At 52.9% G+C, this 25517-nt stretch overlaps 2 protein-coding genes across 9 annotated transcripts in view; one reads left to right on the top strand and one right to left on the bottom strand.

Annotated features, from left to right (window-relative positions):
* Nucleotides 1-1722: 1722 nt before the first annotated feature.
* On the bottom strand, nt 1723-24354 carry MAP7D1 (MAP7 domain containing 1). Of its 8 annotated transcripts, none has more exons than XM_019726529.2 (18): nt 24031-24331; nt 11686-12036; nt 11419-11487; nt 10693-10856; nt 9789-9903; nt 8257-8367; nt 6939-7061; nt 6673-6842; nt 6425-6570; nt 5569-5897; nt 5076-5253; nt 4842-4980; nt 4612-4716; nt 4278-4331; nt 4059-4101; nt 3865-3955; nt 3555-3748; nt 1723-3347 (listed from the first exon to the last, which is right to left on the bottom strand). In XM_019726529.2, exons 1-18 carry the CDS (start codon nt 24074-24076, stop codon nt 3337-3339), a joined length of 2439 nt encoding a protein of 812 aa, XP_019582088.1. In that variant the 5' UTR covers nt 24077-24331; the 3' UTR covers nt 1723-3336. The 8 variants fall into 8 exon arrangements, with proteins under 8 accessions (XP_019582088.1, XP_074190497.1, XP_074190499.1 ...); XM_074334396.1 differs by having other exon boundaries at nt 5076-5226; XM_074334398.1 differs by lacking the exon at nt 8257-8367 and having other exon boundaries at nt 24031-24354.
* TRAPPC3 (trafficking protein particle complex subunit 3) overlaps nt 23241-25517 on the top strand; it is a 14611-nt gene continuing 12334 nt past the window's right edge. Inside the window, exon 1 of the mRNA XM_074334400.1 lies at nt 23241-23263. The gene's annotated coding sequence lies outside the window, so the exon portion shown is untranslated. The remainder of the gene's footprint in view (nt 23264-25517) is intronic.

Below are 25517 nucleotides of genomic sequence, written 5' to 3'. Positions count from 1 at the left end.
GGGACTACTGTAGTTGCAATTGTCCATTTGTTTGTAATATGTGTTTCTTCCACTAGACTGTAAGCTCCATGAGGGTGAGGACTACGTCAATTTTTGCTCACTTGAAAATCTCCAGCACCTATGTTTCTGGCACATAGTAGGTGCTCAGTATTTCTTGGATAAGTAAATTAATGTTGCGTGTTGCACACTTCTCTCCATCTCTATTTCCTGACCCTAAGCCTCTATCATCTCCTATCTGGACCTCAGCAATCACTTCTTAACTGGTCTCCCAGTGTATAATCAAGTCCCTACCAGTTTCCCACCCAACACCGGAATGGCCTAATAAAAATGCCAGTCTGACTGTCACCCTTCCCACCTGCTTTTTAATAGTCTTCAGAGGCTTCCCATGGATCTTTTGAAATCCAAACTCCTGACATAGACTTACAAGGCTTTGCATATTCTGGCTCACCTCATGCCAAACTCCACCTCCTCAATGGACCTTTCTTAATTCAACAAATATGAGTGCCTGTTTTACCAGGCACTGAGGATTCAGTGGTGAGTAAAAATAGACTCCTTCAGATCTGCTTACAATCCTCCAGATACTCCTTTCCATACAGGGCCTTTGCACATGCTTTCCCCCTTGTCTGGAAAGGGCATCTCTCTCCTCTCCTTTCTGTAAGTTCCTGACTTTGCCAAGTCAACACCTACTCACCCATCACATCTCAGATTAAACACCATTTATTCAGGGATAGCTTATCTGACTCCCAACTTAGGTCTCCATGTTAGATGCTTTTATTGCTCTCTATATTCCACCTTCTGAGCACTGATCACATTTTTTATTTTTTGTTTGAGTGGTTATTTGACCAATGCCCATCTATCCCCACCAGGAAGCCCCAGGAGCTCCCACATCTGGTTTTGGGTTACCAACATATCCCTCTGGTGCTTCACAATTTATTGAATGAATAAATGAATAAGTGATTCCCCTGCAGAGTATTCAAAGGTACTGCCTTCAGGGAAATGTTGGTGCCACCACCTCAGTGTGAATATGAACTGGGGGTTGGGAAGGGTATGCAAAGCTCTCACCATGGAGAGGGCCTAGAAGTTGTTAGTCCCTTCCCTGCCCCTCCTCATCCCCAACACCTGTGACTTAGTCCCACCTACCTCTCCCCTGCTGCAGTTCTTCCCATTGTCCTCAATGCCCCAACAACACTGGTTCTGCTCCCACTCCTCCAGGACCCCTCACATACCCCTCCACCTGCAACTGTTCTCCCTGCTTTTTCACGTGGCTGGTTCCTCCTCATCCTTCAGGTCAAGTTTAATTGCTGCATCTTTAGAGAATAACTTCTCCGAGTAGGTGTCCCTCCTACTGCCCATCCTTTTATCCATTTGATTTCCTTTATCGTAGCTCACAATGGAAATACATTTATATATTTGTTTATCTGTGTCCCTAGATACTTTAGAAGCTTTTGGCTACACATAACAAAAAATCCAACTCCATTGGCTTAAACAAGAAAGGAAAGTTGTCTAGTGGTAGGACTGCTTTTGGGGTTGGTTATTTCAGTGAAGTTCTCGAGGATCTAGGTTCTCCCCTTCTTGCTGCTCTGCCACCTTTGATATTGTTCTCAGGTCGGTTAGCAGGATGGATGGAGTAATTCAGCATAGTTGAACCCTGTATCACACAAGCAGGGTTTTGTCGTTATGTGTCTTAGTTTACTCTTGCTGTGTAACAAATTATCACAAAACTTAGCAGTTTAAAACAACATTTATTATCTCACAGTTTCCGAGCGTTAGAAACCCAGGTGTGGCTTAGCTGGTTGGTTCTAGCAGAGGGTCTCTCATGAGGTTATCAGGGCCGGAGTCATCTGAAGGCTTAACTGGGGCTGGAGAATCTGCTTCCAAGCTTATTCATGTGGTTGTTGGCAGGAGGCTTGAGTCCCTCGATAGGGCCTCTCCATAAGGCTATCGGTGATGTAGTTACTGCCTTCCTCCAGAAGGACTTGTCCAAGAGTGAGAGCAGCCAGGACAGAAGCTGCAGTGTCTTTTATGATGGAATCTTGGACATGACCCACCATTACTTCTGCTGTATTCTGTCAGTCAGCAGCCCAACCCCGCTGCAACATGGAAGGGACTACACAGAGTGTGAACACCAGGAAACGGGGGACAATGGGAGGTCAACTTCAAGGCTGGCTACCACAAGGTATGTTTTTCAAAAGGGAGGAAGTCTCTCCTAGAAGCCCAAGAATCTTTTCTTCATATCTGCTAGCTGGAATTGTGTCATGTTCCCATACTTAAACCAATCACACATGAGGGCTTTGGGACCACCATTTTTGGCTCATTACAATCATGATTCACCCAAGGGTAGGATCCATCTCCAATCAAGCACAGGGTGGGATCCAGGAGGAAGATGGCCACCTGAACAAAATCAGGATTCTGTTTGGAATGAGGAAGGGGCAATGGGAATGGATGTTGAGTTGGCAACTCAGTGTCTATGACACTCACCTGCTAGGCTCTAAACTCCCTGAGAACAGAGGCTGCATCTTTTCCTACTACTGAATTCCCAGCATGTAACCCACTGCTTGGTACAGAGTAGGTGCAACCATATTTGTTGAATGAATAAGTGAGTGAATTCATGGTTAAACTGGAAGACTACAGGCAGGAGGTCTAGGACTAGTGCTAGGCTGGGGTAGATAGCCCCAGACCCTGTCTCCTAAAGTTCTTAAAATTCGGGAGGTCAACTGCTCCCACCCCCACCGCCAGCCCCAGGGATAGACAGGACTGGCAGAATTATTCTCATTTTATTTCTGGAGAAGTTTGATCAGATGCAGTAACACTGATTCCAGGCAAGGGCAAGGGGCATGGGTACCCCTAAAGCAACCAGCATCCTGTGGCCCAAGGTGCCCCCATCCCCAGGCCTGGGTTCCCCCTCAGTTACAGTTAAATAGAGAGGAAGATCTCCCCTGGGAGTCTTGGGAGGGTCTACCTCCTGCACCCACCCCCTCCACGCAGAGGAGTCTGAGCACAAGCTATTTACAGTATTCACATCCACTGTACCCCACCAAACCAAGGCAAATACTACAGGCGGCCCTTCCTCAAGGGAGGAGACCAGAGAGGCTGTGAGTGTATGTGTGTGTATTGGGGGAGGGGGTGTCTGCGCGTGTGAGCACACGAATGCATTGAGGAGCAGGGTCTGGCTCCAGCCAAAGAGAACAGTCTATAAGGTGCAGATTAAAAATAACAGAGGACCCACCCCCAGGGGCCCAGGCCACTTCCGGCTTTGTTCTGTCTCTTTCTTTTCCAGACATCCTGGCAGATGATGCAAGGAGCCCTCATAGCTGTGCCTGGATCCAAGGCAACCCCTTAAAGGACTTCTGGGGAAAAAGTGGGAAGGGAAACAGTCAGGCAAACCATGCCTCCAAGCCCAGCCAGCTGAGGTGGAGAGATGGGGGTTTCAGGGTGGAGTGTGAGAGGGCCTCTGGTAGAGCTAGAAGAGAGGGCAGGGCTGGAGAGTCCTGGGAAGGCCTGGGAAGGCTGCTGGGGGTCGGAAGGCTAAGGGTCCAGGAGTCAAGGATCCTTACCTGTGACCTGCGGGGGCTGCACCACAGCTTTCTTGAGGAAGGCTTCTGCCTCTGCGAAGGGCAGAAGTGCCTCTGGCGTTCGGCCCAGACTCTTGTCCCCAGAGGGTCCCTTGGGGGAGAAGCCATTCTCCTGGTGTGCTGGGAGAGGCTGCAGGCCATTCACCAGGGACCCAGGTGATTCCTTGCTTGGCAGGCTGTGGATACAGGGACCAACACTTAGGCACCTCAATCCCAGGACAGCCCAGGCACCCCACATCTCCAGTCTGCCTCTGCCTGCTGGCTCAGGGCCCCTGGGATTGGGAGCTGGTACCTCCACTGAGGCTCCTGGGGGGCCAGCTCCTCTTTCTGCACAGCCTCCTTCTGCAGCACTGAGGGCCGAGACTCTTCGGTTTTGACAGGGTCTGTTACCAGGAAGGAATGGCTATCAGTTGCTGGCTGGTGACAAGAGGAAGTATGAGGATGGGGTGGTAAAAGGGATGGAGATGAGGGGAACAGGGCCTTTACCTGGGCTGGAATTGTTGGCGTTTGCCTCCTTTCTGTCCAGCTTCTGCTTTGAGAAGGAAGAGCAGTTATACTCAAGGGATATCTGGTCCCACCCAACTGAGGTGCTGAATTCTTCCCTCCCCCAGCCAGGCCCTGAGCAGCCTGCCACAGCCTCCTTCCCCCAGCCTCCTTTCCTCACCCGGCCCCATCTCCCAACACTGCCCTTTGGGGAGTCCTGACCTTTCTTTCAGCAGCTTCTGACTTCCGAGTCCTCTTCATGATCTCCTCCAGACGCTGTTTGGAGACCCCACATCAGTTAGGCTCAAGCCCTACCCTAATCCTAAACCTTCCACCCTGGTCCTGGAGTCTTAGGGCCCTTCCAGCGCGCACCAGTTCCTTCCAGGCCAGGAACCAGAATGCACCCCACCTCCTCCTTGTCCTACCCTTTACAAGACCACGCAGGGCCCACTCCCGAGCCCTGCTAGTGCCATTAACTAAAGCAGGGACCTACCCCAAAAGATGGCCCTACCCACCTGCATCCTGCCCACAGAAGCCCCCCCTCCTGCTCTGCTACCTTTTTGCGCTCTTGCCGCTCCTGCTCCTCCCGCTGGAAGTGCTTCTCCCGCTCCAGACGCTGGCGTTCCGCTTCTTCTCGGGACCGAGCTTCGGCTTCCTCTTTCTGCCAAAGAGCCCAGAGACCTTTAAGCAGCTGAACCCCAGCCTTCCCTCTGGGCCAACCCTTGGCCCGCCAGCAGGAGGCCCCGGTGCCCAACCAGCCCAGACCACCCCTCCCTGCCCGGGCACCTGCTTCTGCAGCCGCTCCTGCTCCTCCTGCTCCGCCTGTGCCTTCTCTCGAGCCTCCTGCTCCTCCCGCCTCCGGGCCTCTGCCTCCCTCTCTGCCCGGGCCTCAGCCTCCCGCGCCAGCTGTTCCTCTCGCATTCTCCTGGGAGATGGGAAACTCGGGCTCAGTCCTGTACTTCTTCAGCAGCTCCCACATGGGCCCCGTCCCACACTCTCAGGGACTGAGGGGGCACTCACTTGTCTCTTTCTGCCTGTAGCTTTCGCTCCTGTTCCTCACGCTCCCGCTGTTCCCGGGCCTGGCGCCGCTTCTCAGCCAGGAGCCGAGTAGCCTCTTCTCGGTCTGTGGTGCCCGCCATAGGTTTGCTAGGGGTCGCTGGGGGAGCAGGGGCTGGGGGTGAAGTCAGGACAGCAGTATCTGGAGTGGGATCCAGGCCCAGAAGTAAGCACATACCAGCTCAGGCACCTCCAGCACCCCCGCATGCCCTGTGCTTCTTGGACCTCAGGGTGACCCACCCACCCAACTTCTGCCTTCAGCTTAGAATGGTGAGGTCCTCCTCTCTGGCCTGTGTTCTGGGCCTCCACCAGCTGAGGGCAGGAGCCTCTGCTTCCTGTCTCCCAACACCCAGTCCCCAGGCATCTCTAGGCCCACACTGTTGACCACCTACCCCACACAGGCAAAGCTGGCTTCTCTCACCCTGCCCACCTCTCAGTCTCCTCTCTCCATGCCCACCTGCAGGGATCTCGGCTGTGGGCTGCTCCTTCTGGGGCTGGGCTGGGGTGGGTGAGGGCACAGGTGAAGGTGCTGGTGAGGCTGGGGCTGTGGGCTCCTTCTCGTCACTGGCCTTGCCCTTGCTCTGGTTCTTGTCCTCGGGTCCTGTCACACCGGGGCTCTCCTTTGCCTCATCCTTCCTCCGAACCCGCCCCTTGGGTGATGCAGTGGTGCCTCGGGGGGATGGTGGTTTTGGGGGCAGAGCATGGCTGGGCGCTGGGCTGGGGCAGGGAGAGGCAGGCCTATGCCAAGATGTAGAGGGAGAGGATGGCCGGGCCTTGGATTTGGGACTGAGAGAAAAGGGAAGAGTTAGGCTTGGAGGGCACAGAGTGTCCACACACACATACACACACGCTGGGCTTGTTATTTCCTCAGGGAACTGTCCCCCCTCCCCCCAAAGACTAGGTCTGTGGAGAACTGCACCCCCCCACCTTATATCTGCTCACAGAACCATAGTATTTCCTTTTAGAGCATATATCTCGGTTTGTAATTGTATATTCATTTGTGATCCTTTGATTAATGTCTGTCTCCCCAATAGCTAGTAAGATTAATAAGAGCAAGAATAAGGCCTGATTTGGCTCATCAAAATGTCCTCAGCATCCAGCCCAGTATCTGGCAGTTCCGTTCCTTCATTCTACAGGTATTGGCTGAGTGCTTATCAGATGCCAGGCACTGTTCTAGGTGCTGGGGTATTTCAGTGATCAAAACAATAAAAAACATTTAAAAAATCTGCCCTCATGTTTTCATTCTAGAGGTAGGTGCCCCACAGATATTTGTGAATGAATGAATGGCCTGGTGACATGCAGGCCACATCCACCTGAGCTCAAAGGCTCCGCCAGTAGAGAGGCGCTGGCGCGGAGAGGCAGGCAGCGACTGACGTTTCTTGAGGCTGCGCTCCCGGGCCAGGGCACTCTTCTCCTTCTCATTTTCCCGCTCCTTGTCCTTCTTCTCCTTTTTCTGCACCTGGTGAGGAAGGGGACATAGAGTGGGGAAGCAGGGAGCAGAGTTCAGGGGAGTCCGTGTTCCCGGGCCGAGCTCCCTGTCCACACCTGCTTGGCCACTTACCAGTGAGGCCTCGGGCCGGCGGCGGACGGGGGCGGGGCTGCCCACAGCGCTGGGCTTGCGGCGCTCCCCGCGATCCCCGGAGGGGGCACAGCGGTGCACGCTGCTGCGGGGGGCGCTGCATGGCGGTGTAAGAGGGCTGGCGGAGGCCGAGCGCGGGCACACCGGCACGGCTGCGGAGGGATGAGTGCGGTCGGGGTGTGGCCCACATGCGAGGCTGGCCCCTGCCCGGCCCCTTGTGGGGGCTCTCCCAGGGCCAACGCCCCTACCCTGGTCCCGGCCATTGCGGGGCAGTGTGACCGCACTGCGACTCCGTGCCAGGAAGGAGAGGGTGGGCGTCATGAGACGGTCCACGATGCTGCTCTCCCACGCGCTCAGCTGCAAGCTGCGATCTAGGGGAGAAGGCCAGGAAGAGCAAATCACCGCAGGGTGCCGCAGGAGATAGGCAGAGGCAAAGACGGATGGCCAGGTACAATCCCCATGCCAAACCCAAGGCGTCTCCCCCAGGGTGCTCTCCCCCAACCCCCCCACGGCCACACTTGTGTGCTCTGGGGGTCTGATCCTCACTGCAGACCCAAGCAACAAGACATATTTCCCAGGGCAACAACATCCTGCAGTAACTTGAGGGTCCCCTCCTACCACGGCCCCAAGTGAGAAGGCTCTGAACTGTGAGTATAGGAAGGAGCCACCCATGGTTGGTGGAAGACCAACTGCACCCTCTCGTGTCCCACTGTATGGCCCTGCTCCTCCTGCTATTAGAGAGCTGGCCTGGGAAGGCGTGACCCCATGGATTTGGGACGGTGAGGGTCCTTGTGCTCCTGACTCAGGAGAGTCCCAACTTTTAGGCATCCCATGCCAGGGAGAGGCTGCTAGGCAGTCTGGCTGCCCTGGGCCACAGTGCTCTGCCTGTCCCCTCAGCTGCTGCTGTTATTTTTAAGCCTCAGTCAGGTGGGGTTAGTATAGCAGCTGATTTGGTTGCTAGGCAACAAAGCAACCAAATAAAAGCTGGAGAAACTTATAAATAACTCCTACCATGGCCCCTTCACATGAGAGCATCAGGGCATGGTGGGAACACAAGGGCCATGCCACCCTGGTTGGCCACAACTCTGGAGCCAGCCAAGGCCATGGCTGGGGCTCTGAAGGCAGAGAGGGCAGGATTGCATGGGCCCTCCAGGGTGGAGCCAGAATAAGGGGCCCCCTCCACACACACAGCACCCAGGCCAGTCTGGTACTTGGGGGCAAGGCCACCTGCCTAAGGCTGGCCTACGCCAGCTGGCTGTGGTTGGAGATGAGGCTGCCTGCCCATTTCCACCCCCACTGGCTTTTGAGGCCCTCGCCAGGCTCTCTCTGCCTGCTCTCTGCCCTTTGTCTCTGTTCTCTCCCCTGCAGGGCATATCTCTGTCCTCAGAGTTCAGACCCAAATGCCGGCTCCCCCTAGGGGTGTAGAGCCTGGGGTGGGGTAGAGTGGGACTGGAGACCTGGACTACGTAAGGGCTCCAGGGACCTGGGGTTCTTGCTGAGCTCTGGAGGAGACTTGGTGGGGGCTACAAGGGGCTCTGGAAAGAGCAGGGCTGGGCCTTCTCTTACTTCTACTGGGGGAGTTCCAGAGCGTAGCAGAGGACTTTGAGAGCCGCTTGTTGATTATAGAGTCCACGTGTTTGGGCAGGTTTACTGCCGACACTGAGCACCTGCTCCCACCTGGAGGGGAAAAGACACGGCATTAGGGCCGGGCCAGAAGGAGCCAGGGGGGGCACTGAGGCCTTCCATGCAGGATGCTCTGTGGGTAGGGTGGGAGAGGGAGGAGTGGGCAGGCTAGGAAGGGGAGGAGGAGGCAGACTTGGCTCTGGGAGGAGGGGTGGGGAGGTAACCAGGGACAACCTGGATTGGGGGAGCCGACGGAGAAGGAACAGAGGAAGGAGATGGAGTAAAACTAGAGAAACTACAGCCTTCTTGGCCAGGAAGCCATTCCCTAGGGCTGGGCGCTGCAACCCCTCTCCCATAACCACCCAATGTTGGCACTTGCTGACACTGCCCAGCCAAGGTGCTATGGCTACAACTCCCACTTACTGGGACAAATGCAGAGACGTTCCTAAACAGAAGAACCCATAGTCACAGTCCTTCGCACAAATCCACATATTCACACGGACACACAAAGACATGCAGGCACAGGCATATAGAGTGATAGGTACTTTTGCATGCATGTGTGTGCAGACATGCATAGATAGAGAAACACGAACAATAACAGATAATGTGTCAGACCCAGATGCACACAGGCACGAACACATCGAAGCCACTTCATCATGGTATTTGTAACATTTGTTGGATGCTTACCATGTACCAGGCATTGTGCTGGGCACCACACACATGTTACCTCACTTGATCCTCCCAAACATCTACCTACAACCTCGGAGGCAAGTAGTAGTGTTATCCCCATTTTACAGATGAAGAAAGTGAGAAACATCGAGAGATTAGAGGTCACACCACAAGTGCCAGAGCTGGGATCCTAACCCAATTCTGTCTGACTTGGGAACCCTCACTGAGGTCCACAAGGCCACAAGCACACCAAGGCAAACACAGGTTAAGACACACAACAGCCAGATCCATGAGCACATACACCAAAAAGATACACAGCTAGAAATACTAATCCTTGCTATTACATAAAGATATCCAAACACAGTGGTACATACATGCCAGCAAAGAATCAGACCAAAATCCATGATGGCCCTACATGAAGAAAACTCAGAGACAAAAATCTACTTTCCAAGGCAGGTACATAAGGGGGTGATAGTTTTCTTTAAATATCCCATGTCTAAAGGGCATTAAGGTCCTCTTTTATGTATCATCAACTAGTAGTAATTGATAGGAGCAAAGAAGGCTAAACATAAAATGACAGGTTTGACGAGCAAATCACATGAACAGAATCCATCTCTGACTTAATAGTGGAAGTCCTTGGGAAGGGACAATTTGGTTTACAGACCATTCCAGAAGACACAAGTCACAGGAAGCAAGGCATACCTCCTGCAGGGAGCTGTCAATCCTTGCACTGATGCTTCTCCCTTCCCCCACTCCTCAGCTCCCAGCCTCACCCACCCACCCACCAGCCCCTGCAGCCCACTCACTGGTCTTATGTCCCGGGGAGCTGTGGTGCAGGGCCCCTGCCCAGGACCAGCGCTGCTGCCGGATTTCGGCCCACGTCTTCTTCACTGACCGCTGGATGGCTGCTTCATAGCGCTCCTGGTGGAGATGGGGGGAGGGAGGGAGAAGGGGAATCTGGGCTCAGAATCATTTATCATACCTGGGAGAAAGGCCCCTCTTTCACTTGTGACAATGCCCCCACCCGCAGAAGTTTTCCCTGATTCACTGTAGATAACCAAGGTTACCAAATCCTTGCTATGATTAAGGACCATTTGCAATAAATCCCTTTCAACTTGTTCCTGGAGAGCTTTTCACTGTACTTGAGTCATTTCCTGGGTGTATGAGCTATTTCTCAGAGAATGGGGTGGGATTTTCCCTGCCTGCGGCTCCCAGGTAGGACCATGTCCCCCTGGCACTGAGGGTCCTGACCTTGAGGCTATGTGTTCCTTTTAGCCTGAGGTCACCGTGGGGAAGAGCCAGACCACCTTTTCCTTCATTTCCTCATTGGTGCTCAAGCCAGGGCTCTTCTCACGTCATGGAACTCAGCACACTCACACAGACTCATCTCTGCATACAAACACACACATACAAACACACACACACACACACACACACAGGCACACATACAAATACTTGTACTAACAGCGCACAGTTACAGGTGCCCAGCCAGCATGTACTGACCCAGATATGTCTGCAGTTACACAGACGCCCAGATATAGTACCCACAGGGTCCCAGCTGGAGATGAGAACGTAGATAAGACCATGTAGACAGAGGTGACTCAGAGATGTGAACACAGATGTGTGTACATACTGAGCCAGTAGAGATGTGCACACACAGGTACATACGCAGATCCATGCTTATGCAGTCAGAAGTCAGCACCAACATACCTTGTTTTTCTCGAGCTTCTGCCGCTGCCGTTCCTCCAGGGCCGCTCGGCGCTGCTCGGCTTTGAGCCGCTGCTCCTCCAGCCGCCGACGGCGCTCCTGGAGCTGCTTCTCCCGCAGTGCCTTGGCTTTCTCCTCCTTCTCCAGCCACACTGCCTTCTTGGCCGCTGTGGGAAAGGCGTCCCAGAGGGTGTGAGGGGGGCTGTATGGGGTGGGCCTTCCCTGTTACCCCAGCCCTGGGTGGGCCTGGCCTTTCTCCTGACTGCTTGTCGGGGAGGTGCCTCCGCTGTCAGACTCCCACCTCAAATTAAAGGGCTTCCTGAAGAGGGGTTAAGGCTCAGAACAGGAGGCCTGTTTGTCCCCCACTAGCCGCATGGTCACTCGGCACTGAAGGAAAGATGAGTTCTTTGGTGCCAGATCCCTGTCTGACTCTGGGGCCTGCTGGACAGATTTTCATGTGTTGCGCTTAAGAGCACGAGCTTCTGGGTCTGAACCTCAGGTAGCCAGGTGCTCCATGAGCTGTGTGGCTCAGGCAAACAACTTCATCTCTCTGAGCTTGTTTCCTCATCCTCAGAATGGGTTGAAAGGATTAATGGGGATAACGTGTATACTACACTTAGCACAGTGCACATAACTACGTGTTCTAGAAGTGTTATGTCATTAATAGGGTGATGATGATGATGGTGAAGATCATGATGGTGAAGATCATGATGCTTCCTAAACACTCACCCAGGTACTTGGCCCGCTCTTCTCGCCGCTCCTTTGCCAGCTTGTGTCTCTCTCCTGCCTTCTTCACATCTTTGTAGAGGAAACAAGAATAGACTTAGGTCAAGTGGCTCCTCCAAAGGAGAATCAGCTTCAGTGCCTTCCCCTCAGGCCTCACCCATCCCTTAACCCATCTCCGCCAGGGCAAAGGGATTCCCTCCGGTGGCATCACCCAGGGCTGAGACCCGGAACCAAAGGGTCTTGGCCCAGGACTGGGGAAATCACACACACCTTGCTTGGTGGAAGGGCTATCCGAGGCTGGCATTGCTGTTGGAGATGGCTGGCTGCTCCTTCGAGTAGGCCTGGAATCCCGTGGGCCTGTGGCTGGTGGGGTGGGTCCCCTGATCTTTGCTTCTGTGAAAGGGGACTCTTCATGCTGGGAGGCTGGTCTAGGCCCGACCGGCCCTGAGAGGCTCTCTGGTTCCAGTGGGAGCTGCTTAGAGCTAGTGGCATTCTTCATGGCAGGAGGGGTGTCCGGGGGAGTGTCAGGGACCAGGGCTGATGTTGGTTGTGGTGGTGGTGGCGGGCAGGGGTCACCTTCTGGAGAAGGTCTTGGCTCTGGGGGGGTCCTGGCTGCCACAGCTGGAAGACCAACACGAGAGGAGAGTTAGACAGTACACCTGCACCATCAGTTCAACACATAGCTCTCTCCCTTGTCCAACTGACATTCATTCATTCACATAACGTGTTCATTGAGCTCCTTCTTTGTGCCAGGCCCTGTTCCAGACAGACACTAATGACATAATGGTGAGAAAATAGCCATGGTCCCACCCTCTAGCAGGGCAGACAAACAGCTAGGCAATTACAGTATAGAATAAGTACTACGTCTGGGGGTAACACAGCAGAAATGGTTAACCTACATTTGGGGGCTCCCTGAAGAAGTAACCAAGCCGAGATCTAAAGGATGAGCTACAGTTGGCAAAGCCAGGAGGAGAGGGCTCTGGTGAAGAGAAGAGAGTTTGCAAAGGGGCAGAAGGGAACAGGATATATAGGGAACATAGAAAAAGTTTGTAGTACTTATGGTGCACCAAATGCTAATGATTGGCTTCTACGTCTGCCTCCCTCACCTTCCTGCTTTCCCTCAGGGTCCCAGTGCCCAACCCTAAGTCTGGTGCTCAGAGGGCGCCAGTGCTGGGAACATGGGACTGCCCAAGAGGAAGGACATAAGCATGGGCACAATTAGGATTCCCAATGGCGTGGACAACCAGCTATGTCCATTTTGTAATCTCTGTTTTACTTTCCCAACCACGCTCAGATTTCTTCTTTTACACTAGTGTTTCAGAGTCCTTGTAAAAGATACCGAAGAGCCAAGTAAGAAAGCCACATGATTTGGTATGTATGTGTGTATGCATACCTGAGAGCACATGTACACTATGGGGCAGTTTGAAGACAGGCCTCGGTGTCAGTCAGATGTCACCAATTCTGATGTCACCATTCCAAGATGGGAAAGGCCTGCCCCACCCCAGCCTATAACCTTAAGCAAGTCAGTCAACTATGCTAAACCTCAGTTTTCATATCTGTAAAAGGGGGGGGGCAATGATCTCAGGCTAATAGAGATGTCAGTAAAGTGCCAGGCACAATTTATGTGCCGGGAAACAACACACCCCTCCCTTTCCCTGTGGGTCTTATGAAGCTGCCAAAGAGAAGCCTCTGCATGTTGAGCCCTGGTGCCATCTGCTACTGCCCTCTGGGCACTAAGGGGACCAGTGGGGACATACACAGGCACTGATCTGGGCTTAGGGAGCAGGACCAGGGTCCATGGGAAGGTGAATCCAGGGAAGCATGGTTTTGCTCTTGGTGCCTCCACCATACTGGGCCCTCTGCTCTGGGCCTCTCAGGAGATGGCAAACTCCCCATCCCTGTGGGTGACAATGTGTATGCAGGGACAGGACACCCCCAAGGAGTGATCTTTGGACTGAGCACCTTTTTCAGGGAGTCAGATGTCCGGTGGTTGAGGAGGGGCTCTGAAGGCAGACTATTTGAATGTGAATTCTGGCTTCCCCACCAACTGTGTGACCTTGGGCTAGTTACAGACCCTCTCTGTGCCACAACTCTTCTTCAATAAAATGCAGATAGTACCTACCTCACAGTATTGTGATGAGCGTTAGTGATAACAAAACCATTAACAGTTACATATTGCCAGATAGCTTCCAACGTCCAAAGCATTTTACACATATTAGTTTTAATTCTCATTGACAGTACTTATGAAGGAGGCACTATAAATACCTCTTTCATACAGATGAAGAAAGTAAAGCAAAAAGAGATTAAGTAAAGTAATTTGAGGTCACTCAGCTGGTCAGTCACAGAGGTTGGACTCGAACCCAGCATCTGTCACCAGAGCCCATGCTCTTACTCATCACACTCTGCTGCCTCTGTTTAAGTCAGTATGAGGTAACATGTTATGCAACGCAATTATCTGAGGCTCACCCTGTTTTCCCCTCATTTCTTCCCTTCCAGCTTCTTGGGCTCCAGGCAAGAGCCTCAGCTGAGGCCCTGTCTCCCCAAAGGCCCCTCCAATTCCTCCAGCACCTAGGCTCCATGCCAGTGCATCCAGCTCTCTCCATACCAGTTCCAGAAGGCTGCCTGCTCACTGCTGGTCTATTTCCCGGCCACCTGCAAACTCCTTTCCAAGTCCAATCGGCAATAAAACTACAGCAGATCCTTGAATAACGTCATTTCGTTATAATGTTGATGAGATCCTGTAGGAACTTAACTCTTGTTTATATCAATTAGCCTGTGGTAAAATTGGTTTCACTGTATGTTGTTTCGCTTAAAAGTCACAGAAACTATCAATGACATTAAGTGAGGGCTTACTGTAGTGGCAACTATTCAGTGAGTGCTTACTATGTACCAGGAGCTGAGCTAGACCTTTCGTATCCTCATCCCGCATCCTTATATGAACTTTGAGAAGTAGAGATTCTTATCCCCATTATACAGATGAGACAATCACAGCTTATTCCACTGAGTGATTTGCCAGGGTCACAGAACTAGTACATGGCAGCATTACAACCCAGGACTGTCTGGGGCCAAAAGGCCTAGATGTGTAAGTCCTAAGCGTGAAAGCTAAGGGTGAAGCCTGTTTATTGCTATTCCCCTTGCACCTGTGCGTGCTGCAGGTGTTGTAAGGAAAACTGGTAGGCGGGTATTTGTCTAGACCTAGGCAAATCACACCCACCAGGCAGAATAGTGAATGTCCTGATGAGCTGTGTGGGAGGAGGGAGGGGAGTGATGCCTGGAAGGACCTGTGCCTGGGCATCCGAGGCAGGGGCGTGGAAAGGACTTTGGCTTCAGAGTCTGACAGGCCTGAGTGGAGAATCCCAGCTCTGCGGTGGGTCGTTGGGCCAGCCCTGAACCTGTCTGAGCCTCAGTTTCCTCACCAAGTTGTTGAGACCAATGGTGAGTAGGTACGTTATCTCAGGCACCTGCCCAAAAGAATCTGTCCACTTCTCCCCATCTCTGCCACAAAAACCCATGTGGGTCAGGCCTTCACCCCCATTGCTTCATGACTCTGCTCTTCTCAAGGTCACCAATGACTTCCATTTTGCCAAACCCAGCAGCCATTTCTCAGTCCTTGTTTTGTTCACCTATCAGCCACATTTGACATACCGTGTTCCCCTGAAAATAAGACCTAACTGGAAAATAAGTCCTAGCATGATTTTTCAGGATGACATCCCCTGAACACAAAAGCCCTAATGCGTCTTTTGGAGCAAAAATTAATATAAGACCCGGTCTTATTTTTGGAAAAACACGGTAGTTGATCCTTTGGTGCTCCTTGAATACTTTCTTTGCTTTGCTTTGAAGCCCACATGCTTTCCTGGTTTTCCTTCTACGTTTTCAGTCTTCTTTGCTGATCCCTCTTAACTTGCTAACCGCTCAGCACCCGAGTGCCCCAGGGCTCAGTGGAGGACCTCACCTCTTTGCTGTCTACATGCATTTCCTCGGTGATCTCATCCAGACTCATGGCTTTAAATACCATCACTCTGCTGATGACAACCAAATTTGTGTCTCCAGTCCAGACCTCTCCCTTGAGTTCCAGTTTTGCTCATACAACTCCCTACTTGATACTCCTGGAAGTCTTACAGAAACCCCAAATTTAACACATCCAAAACTGAGTTCCCGATCTTCTCTCCCAAAAATGATGCCCCCCCCCCCCCATTTTCTCCATCTCAGTCAATGACAACCCTGTCCTTCCACTTTCTCAGGCCAAAACCCTTGGAATCATTTTAGACTCTTATCTCACACCCCATATCTAATCTCTCCGTAAATCTTTTTGGCTCAATGTATAAAATATATTCTGAACCCAAGCACTTGCACTATTTCCACTTCTAATATCTTGATTCAGCCACTACTAGCCCTTATAAAAGACCCTTACTGCCATTCTTTGTTGCCTTTTAGTCTTTTCTCAACACAGAAGCACATGATTCTGTTTAAAAATAAATCAGATCAAGTCACTCCTCTGACAAAATCCTCCAAAGATGCCCCATCTCTGGGGGAGGAAAAATCAAAGGCATCACAATTGCCTCCTCCAAGGCCCTTCTGGATCCAACCTCTCAAGTCCATTACCTCTGGGGCCTCATCTACCCCTCCTCTTCACCCCTGCTCAGTCTGTTCCAGCCACTGTTCTTTAAATGTGCCAGGCACATTTCTGCCTTAGGGCTTTGCACTCACGGTTCCCTCTGCTGAGAATTCTCGGCCCCCAGACTCTGCATGCCTCACTCCCTCGCCAACTTCAGGTCTTTACGCGAATGTCACTTCTCAAAGATGCCTTCCCTGACCCCCTATTGAAAATTACAAACTGCATTTGAACTCTCCCTCCCCTTTCTATCTGTATTTTCTTCTTTCCCACTCTATTTTTCTCCACAAGCATTAACACCATTTTAACACTCTTTCCCGTTGGCAGAAGATAATCTCCATGAGGGAACACATTTTGGGCTATTTTGTTAGCTCTTCTGTCTCGAAGGCCCGCAGAGGCTGGCACACAGGTGCTCCACAACCATCTGTTGAATGAGTAAACCAATGAACTCCACCCTAGCAGACATCATCAGCATCTCTCTTACCTGGATGATTGCGAAGTCCTCCTAGCTCTCTCCCCACACCCATTCTCACTCTGCTCTCCATGGAGCAGCCAGAGTCATTGTTTCCAAATGCAAATTTGAGCATCGTACTCTTCTCCACTTGAAACCTCTCAGTGGCTTCCCATTGCTCTGAAGATAAAGACACAATTCTTGAACACAAGCTCAAGTCTGGCCTAGTCTGAAGTCACTATCCCCACCCCACTCCCCACCTCTCGACTCTCCTCTCCTCCATGTTTCCTGCTTGTTCTCTGCATGCCAGCCACACTGACCTTCTAATTCTGATAACCATCCAAGCTCCCTCCAGCCACGAGGCCTTTGCACAGGCTCGTTCGCCTCTTTTCTTCGATAAGTCCCATTTACCCTTCATGTCCTAGCTCAGTCACCATTTCCTTGGGGAAGCCTTCCCTGGCCTCTCTGGAGCACTTGACTATTACAAGTTTAAATTAACGTGTGTGTGTGTGTTTGTTGTTTTGTAATTGTCAGCCTCCGGCTAGACTGTGAGGAAGCCCTACAAGGGCTTGGCCATGTCTGCTTTGCTAGCTGCTGCCTCACCAGCAGCTACCACACTGCCAGGTACGCGGAGACAGTCAATCATAAAGTGCTGTACTGGGAAGCCACCGTCCCCTAAAGCAGGCAGGTGCCTAGAGAAAGATAATTTAACTCTAACAAAGAGTGAATCCATGTGGCAATTTATTGCAAAGGGATAAGCACTTAAAGGGAAGCAAAACAACTCTATCTCAGTTGAGTTTGGGCAGCTTCCTAGACTAAGGTAGAAGTTAATAAAAATAATAATGAGTGTTTACTCCAGCAGCTCAACAAGAAAGGCTTCTCGAGGGACAAAACAGACACTTGGAACTCTTTTTTTTGACCTGGCGGACTATTGACCTGGAATACAAATATTTTCCTCAGAATTATGCCAACCCTGACAAAATGTCACTGGGACAGTGTTATCTGGAACAAATTTTATTAAGCCAAATGAATTCCTTGGTTAGTTATCTATGTGATATGGTTAAACCAATTTCTGATTATTCCCATTTTCAATCATCGAATGTGATCATTTTATTTTTGGTTTGTGTTAAATTGTGAGGTTTTAGCCACTTAGTTTTATTTTGCTACATTGATATCTACCAGAAGTATTTGTTAAGAACTGGATAAGAGACAGATAGTTTGTATTTATTTCTTGGCACAAGAGTATTAGCAAGGCAAAGGTGCAGGAATTGGTGGTAGGGTCAGTAAGTCCTAGCTTCTCAAGAGCTTCAAGAGGGAGTGTACCTGCCTGGCTCTGCAGAAAGATCCAGGCCAAGTCCCTCGGAGGGCCTGTCACATTACTGCCCTTCTCCACCCTCTGGGTGCTGGCAGTCCTTTCCTCTCATCCCTCTCTCCTCCCACTCCAGCAACTGCTGCTGGGTCAAATATTCCCCAACACTGATAACTCAGTCTGGCTTTTCTATTTGCCTCCCTGCCAGTGTGAGAGCTCCTGGAGAGAAGAGACTGGGTTTTAATCCTTTTTGCAACCTCTGTACCTGCCCAGCACAGAGTAGGAGTTCTATGTCTGTTTAGTGAACACCTGGATAGATGGATGGATGGGTTGTGGAAAGCTACCTACCCAGAACATAGTCAAACCCCAAGCTGCTCCAAAGCCTCGCCTCTCTAATCCTAAATGTCTTGATCATATCAGAGCCCTGTGTGTGCCCTGCCAGCTCCTAAGCCCAGGAAGGGAAGCAAACTAATTTATTGAAGCACTTTTCCTCATCTCATTTAATTCATATGACAGTCCTAAAGGGAAAGTACTTTGAATGGCCCCTGTTTCACAGGTGAGAAAACTTACTCAGACAGGTTAAGCAAATTGCTCATGTCAATGTCAGAGGTAGGATCTGAATCCAAGGCTGTCTGATGACAAAACCCTTATGTCACACAGTTTCTGGCAGACATCACATCACCCCTCCCCAAAGCTCCTGCCGGTTTCCTGAAGAAGGAAGTGATTTGGTGGTTCCCGCAGGGAGGTTTCCCTCATGATGGTGAAGGGTGCAGGTGGGGCCTGCAGGCACTGAGCTCAGAGTATAGGAATGCAGGGAAGGCAGGCTCCTGTCCAGGCTGGCCACCAGGAGGAGGAAGTGAGGTACCTGGGCCAGGGTGGGGAAGAGTGGTCCTCCTGCAGGGGGCAGAGCAAGGGATTGCCTAGGGAGAGCTGGCTGGAGAGGAGGGAGAGCACAGACAGCACTCCTGCGTGGGGAGCACGGAGAGGCAGAAGCATGAGGCAGAGAGAGGAAATGGGACAGAAATCAGCACCTCCTGCCGGAGACCTCCTGGCTGTCACAGAAGGCCTTTACGTGGTGGCGCTGGACCAGACAAATGAAGACTGAGGCAGACAAAGGGACAAAGACACACAGGGAGACAGAGTACACACCACAGAGAGAGAGAAACATCCAGTGTGGACAGAGCCCTCACAATGGCGAGAGATGAGATACATTCCTCTCTCACACACAGGAAACAGACTTGCTGGGATTGGGAGCTCTATACAGAGACACACATACATACATATACTTAGATAGACACACACACACACACACACACACAGAGCCAGGCATCCTGTCTGTGTGCCTCAGAGCACACACAGCACTCAGAGACACAATGTCCCCAGCATATTTATAGTCTCATCCAGGTCACTTTTGCCTTGCCCCCCTGGGTGCTCCTCTACCTGGGCCCAGGGAAAGTCCAGTGAACAGCAGCAACAGCTAATGTGCGTCACTCACAACTAAACACTTTAAACACATCAGTCCAGTTCATCTTCACCACAATCCTAGGAGGTAGAGATTATTACCCCATTTTACAAATGAGAAAATATATTCAGAGAGATTAAGATGCTTGCTTAAGTCACATAGCTGGTGAGTAGCAAAGCTGGGGTTTGGACAAGAAACCAATTTGTCAGTTTGTACCTTCACTCTGCTACCCAAAGGGGGCAGCCCCCTGGGGTCCTCTCCTGGAGAGATCTGCTAGGAGAATGGGGGGTAGGCAGGAAGGACAAACCCTGGGGGACGCCTGATTGTGGGGTTGGGACAGAGGGGGCCCTTAGGGGGCAGCATCACTCCCAGCTGAACCAGCTGTGAGAGGGAGTGAACTAGGAGAGGGGCAGTCTGCTCCAGCAGTCCTCAGAACTTAGGGCACTGGGTCTTGACAGCAGGGCACTAGGGCTTCTGTGAGTGATAAAGCCGGGAACCCAACTGAGATTGCAGATCTGAAGGAGCTCTCTGGCCGTGTTGGCGGCCATTGTTCCCAGCCTCCAATCAGGAGTACCCACTTCCTGTTATTTTAGGCGGCAGGAAATGACCCCATCGCGCAGCCCAGGCCCCACCACAACCTTCCCTCAGCCCCCACAGAGCTGTCCATGCTGAGGCATACATGCTAAGGGCAGAGGCCCAGCCTCTGGCCAAGGCCTGAGGACGACCCATTGGCTGGACTGTCACCACTGCCTGGGTCCAGGGCCTCTTTCTGGTCTGACTTGCTCAGAGCCAGCCTGAGAAAAAAAAATCCTGGGATGCCCAAGACCAAGATGCCCACAGAAGACCAGTCCTGCAAGGGAAGTGGGCCAGACTCTGTCAACAGCTGACTTGGTCATGACAATTCAGCATAGAAATTTGGTGCACAGGCTTTAGAGTTAGATGGCCCTGGGTTCAAATCCTGCTCCTGCCAGTTCCTAGCTGTGTGACTTTAGGCAAGTGACTTTGCCTCTCAGAGCCTCATCTGTAAAATGGGGATAATACTAGTCCCTACTTAAGCTATTGTTTTGAGGATCAAATGAGACAATGCATGTGACACGCTGAGCATTGTGCCTGGCACAGAGAAGGCCCTTAATAAATAGGAGTGGGAAATAAGTTGGTTCACCAAGGAGTCTATTCCTGGCCCACATCTGTTCTTAGAAGTGGTGAGGAGCACTGATCGGGGCAGTGATACCATGCCCTCTACTCCCTACCATGCTCTTTGCTCCCCTCAGGACAGAGCTGCAGCTGAGAGGTGATGGAGGAGACACTGAAGACTGTGCCCCAGGGTGCCAGGCAGAGCTGCCACTGCCAACAAAGCTGCATTATCTGGGCCTGGCTCCTTGGCTCCCTCACTGGCCCCACGGCCCAGCAGGGACCCAAGGACATGGCTCCCAGCTGCTTGCGGCCTAACTTGCAGCCTAGGTCAAACCTGAGATCTGCCCTGAGCTCCCTCAGGTGCCACCACTTCTAGTCTGGGCCCTGCTTTCAGCTCCTTTCCCCCTCCCTTAGCCCTGCCCCACCAACAGCTGAGGCCCATCCTAAAGGAAAGGTGTGTGTGTGTGTGTGGGGTGAACTGGCTTGGTGCCCCTTCCTCCTTGTTGGCATGCACATGACTGCACATTAGGGGCTCATGAGAGACCTCATTACTGGGCCCACCAGCCTAAGGAGGGAGGAAGCTGTGAGTGGGAGGTGCCAGCAGGCTGGTTGCTGTATGCAGAGACTTGGACCATTGTGCCAGTCTCACCAACTTGTACTCATCCTTTCAGGTCCACCTCAAACGCCGCCTCCTCTGTGAAGCCTTCCTCGAGCAGAACCCTCTGTTCACTCTGTCACCATTACACCTGGGTTTTGCTGCAATGAACAAATCTACCTCCGCCACTGGGCCAGCAGCTCCCCCAGGGTAGGGACTCTGTCAGATTCACTTCTCTGCCCTCTGCACAACCAACACCAAGCTGGCACCTGGTGCTCATCAGCACGGGTGTGCTGAATGGCTGGCTATGCCCATCTCCTGCGTCTCTGTCCTACTCCCACTGCCTCACCTTACCCTGGCTTATATCTGTCTAGAACTCCCATTCTCCTTGCTCTCTGTCCCACATTTATCTCCTAATTAATCACACCTCCTCCTCAGGCCTCTAAAGGAATTAAAAATAATAATGACAAATAAAATGAGAAACAACAACATGAAAATAAGATAAATAAAAAATTTAAAAAGAATAAAATAGTAATGACAAAAGACAAATAGCTACTGTTTATTGAGCACTAACTACATGCCAGGGCCCAGTCTGTTTTATGTGTTCATCTAATTTAATGACCCCCAATGTCTCTATAAGATAATTTCTAGCATTATTCTCATTTTATAAATGGGAAAACTTAAGACTTAGCTTAAGTAACTTACCTGAGGTCACACAGTAATACCTTATGAAACAGAGACTTAAACTCTGATTCCAAAGCCTACATTCTTAAGCAAACTGACTCTCAATTCCTGCCCTCGCCTCTCCCAGTTGTATTTGGTATTTTCCTGCTGGCACCAGTTCCAATGATCATAGCTATAATAATGGTAATAACAGTAACTGAGGGTGTCTGTCAGGATCCTTCAGGTACCTCATCTCTAACCCTCACATTAACCACCAAGATGGATAACACTGCCTCCATTTTTCAGGGGCCTGAATTGTGTCTGGAGGAGGTAAGTCACTTGCTTCCGTCCAGTAGGCAGTAAATGGCTTACTGAGATTTCCATCCTGGTTTTCTGACCCAAAGGCAAGTGCCACACTTGTCTTCTACTCCATGCTACCGTTTGTTAATGCTCAGTGTGCAAAAGGAACGCAGAGGACAGGGATCATGTCATGCGCACTCAGTCTCAGAGCTATGCCTCAAATTCTCACAGGGCACATACAGTGGCCAGGACCTTTATTCCTAGGAAGACTTTGGCTCAGAGGGGACCTCTGTCACCTTCGATTTCTATATAAGGACCAGGCACCATTATGATCCAGGTTCTCATGTAACTCCATCTAAATCCCAGTGTATAGAACAGTCTTCCCAACTAGAACTCTATATACAGGCTCCCCAGTACAGCCAAGCATCCCACCCATGCCTCATACTCAGTCCAGACATCCCACTCAAGTGCCCTAATTATAAAGTAGTGAGCCACTCAGGCCATCATCTATGGCCCAGTCACCACCTCCATTCAGGTCTTGTACACACCAGTGACCCTCAGGTACAAAAGGCCAATAACTAGATGGAATGGACTCAGGCTGGGCCTCCCTGGGTGTTCCCTCAGGTTCAGCAGAGCCAAGACAGACCCAAGCGCCCTTGTTCCAGCACAGCCTACAAACCTCCCAAACCACACCAGTCTAATAGCCTCCCCTCTGGTTCCTCCAACTCCCACACCCACACTGTCCCCTCCAAGCATCCACACTGGCATGGGGAGGAGCCCACCCACAGCCAAGTGGCTCCACCTTGTCCTGGGCTCTCCACACCCACAGACACTGTTTCATCCTGGGTCCACGCCCCAGGGGCCAGGGAGGTGATGGGGATTAGGCTGTAGGACTCTATGGAGGTGTGGGGATGGGGCCACCTCCCCCTGAGTCAGTGGGAAAAGAACTTGGGTCCTCAGTTATCACCTTCTTCCCTCCCCTTCCAGGAAGAAAAAAAAAAGAGAAATCCCTCCCTCCAACACCAGGCCCAACCAGAAATCTGTCCCCACCCCCTCATCAGCTGCTCCCAGATCCGAATAGGATTTGCAGAAGTCCTGGGCGCTGGTGGTTGGTGGGGAGAGGGGGGGTAGAATATCAGTGTGCGTGTGCGTGTGCGTGTGTGTGTGTGTGTGTGTGTGTGTGTGTGTGTAAGGGGGTAGGCATCCAAAGCCTCAAGCTGAGGAATGATGTGGCAGGTCCCCGGAGTGCCGGCCTTGAGCCTTCACTTCATTCTCCAGGGGAAGACTCAGGCCCAGAGAGCCTGGAAAGGAGGGCGGGCGGGGTAAGCAGATTTACTTCTGTCCCCTTCCTCCCCAAATCGGGCTGGGTGGGCTCCGGAGTAGGCCTGGCTGCTGGGGAAGCGGCCCACTCCCCAGCTCCCGCCCTAGCCCCAAACAATGCCGCCTCCCCCTCCCCCTCGCCTTTATCCGCCGGGTTACTTGGCAGCGGCGGCAAGAGACCTCCCCCTCTCCTCCCCTCCCCTCCCCTCTTAGCCGGCCCACAGCAGCAACAGGCCCTTTGCGCGGCAGCTGGAGGGATGGAGTGGGGGCGAGGTCTGAGCCCCGGCCTGGGCGTGGAGGGTGCTAGGGCCTAGGCTTCGGTATGCAGGGCTCCAGGCCTAAGAATCTGTACCCCTAACACACACATTCAGGCTGGGGTCACACGTGGTCACCGGGGATAGGAAGGAGGACAGACTCCCTGGCTCAGTAGAAGAGGATCTTCAGGGCTTGCGTGAATAGGAAGGGGGATGGGGGCGGGGAAGTCGAGGTGGCACGGGGCTGGAGCGGAAGGGTCACCCGACAACTCCGGATCCCCGCGGATCCCGCCGCCCAGTGCGCCCCGGCGCCCAAATTGGGGGAAGGGGCAGCTGTCAGAAGATGCGTCGGTGGCCCCGAGCCGCCGCCGCCGCCGCAACCTTTATTTTTAAACTTCAAGTGGTCAGAGGGCACGGCGGGGGAGGGTCCCCGCCCAGTGTGCCAGCTTTATCCTCGGCCTCCTGGAGACCCCTTGACCTCCTCCCATCTCGCCTCTGCATGGCTCCCGGCATACCTGGGGGTGCTCCAGCACCCGGCTCGGCATGTGGGCCGCTCTCCATGGCTGCGGCGTCACAGGGGGATCTTGGGGTCTCAGTGGCGGCGGCGGCCAGCGGCCAGGCCAGGGGTCCCGCGGCGCATCACGCCCGGCCTGGCCCAGCGGACAACGACTCGGAGGCCGGGAAGCTCCGCGAAAGATAGAGGATGTTTCGGCTGCTGGCCTGCGAGTCTCAGAGTCTGCCAGCCGCCCAGGGTCTGTCGGCTCCGGCCGCGATCCTCCTCCCTTCCCGGCGCCGGCCCAGACCCGGCCGCGGCCCAACCCTATTGTACCGCCCGGGCTGGGCCTGGCCTCACTGCTGGCGCGTACCAAGTGGGACGCAGGGAGGGCCGCCCCCGCAGCGTCCGGGACCCAGCCACTGCGCGCCTGACCCGCCCGCCCCGCCCCCGCCCTGGAGCCTGGGCCTCGAGCCTCCGGACTCCTGTCCTGCGGCGGCCGCTGAGGGACGACCACCGCTCTAGGAAGACCCCCGCCGTCGAGCTGCATCCCCCTGCGGCCGCGCGTTGGTACGCGCCGCCGCGCGAGAGGACTATGTAGGGAGCGCTCTGGTGACTCACCCGCCGCTAGGACTGGGGGCAGTAGGGGGAGCAGGGCTGGTAGCCCCCATCCCACCCTGGAGCCTGGGAGCTCTGGCTCTGAGACCTTGGCAGCAGCTTCAAGTCTAAGTTGCTTCCCAAACCCACCTCAAATAAAATCCGTCCGGAGAACGTCGGTAAACCTGGAGGGTCACAAGGAGACCCCTAAAAGGGCTAGGCTCTCTCCTCTGGTCATGGTTAGGATTGGGAGAGGCCCGGGAGCCTCGCTGCAGCCCTTCCTCCAGTATCCTATGGTTGGTGTCTTCTCTGCTCTTGTAGGGTAATTACAGGCCTGCCCCGCTGCTTTACCCAGGTCTCTAATCTGTTGGGTCCCTCCTGGCTCCAAATTGGGTGGTCCTGGCCCTGAACCTTCCCGCCCCCATCAGAGGACCCCTTCAGTCTCCTCGAAGAATTTTCTCACTTGTGGCCTATTGAAGGGACTGAGCCCCTTCTGACACCCCTCCCCCAAATAGCCCCGCTTCCCAGTCCCCCAGAGTGGATCCCCCAGTCCCCTGTTAGTGCCAGCTGAGGTGGGGCCTCCAGCCAAGGCAGGCGCAGCCTGGGCAGAGAGCAGGGAGCTTGCTGGGAAGGTGGATCAATGGTGCTGCTGCGGGGATTGACAGGAGGAAGGCAGACGTGCAGCTGGGCCTGTCCACCCCAGCCCTGCCCTTTGTCCTGACCTCCAGAAGGCCAGTTCTCCAGTTCTCCATTGTCCAGAGATTAGGCCAGTGAGATGCTGTACTCCTGCCTCCCTTTCCCACTAGCTTCTCCTTCCTTGAGCAGCTCCAGAGAGCAGCCATTTCAAGGAGTGTGGGGAACAAAGGGGTCTGGGTCTCAGGAAACCTAAGAGCAGCTTGTCCTGGGAGGAGT

This window comes from Rhinolophus sinicus, linkage group LG06 (genome assembly GCF_036562045.2).
Source record: "Rhinolophus sinicus isolate RSC01 linkage group LG06, ASM3656204v1, whole genome shotgun sequence".
In the NCBI taxonomy this organism is placed as follows: Eukaryota; Metazoa; Chordata; class Mammalia; order Chiroptera; family Rhinolophidae; genus Rhinolophus; species Rhinolophus sinicus.
The sequence above is the reverse complement of the archived record's forward strand: the minus strand, read 5'-3'. Positions and strand labels throughout refer to the sequence as shown.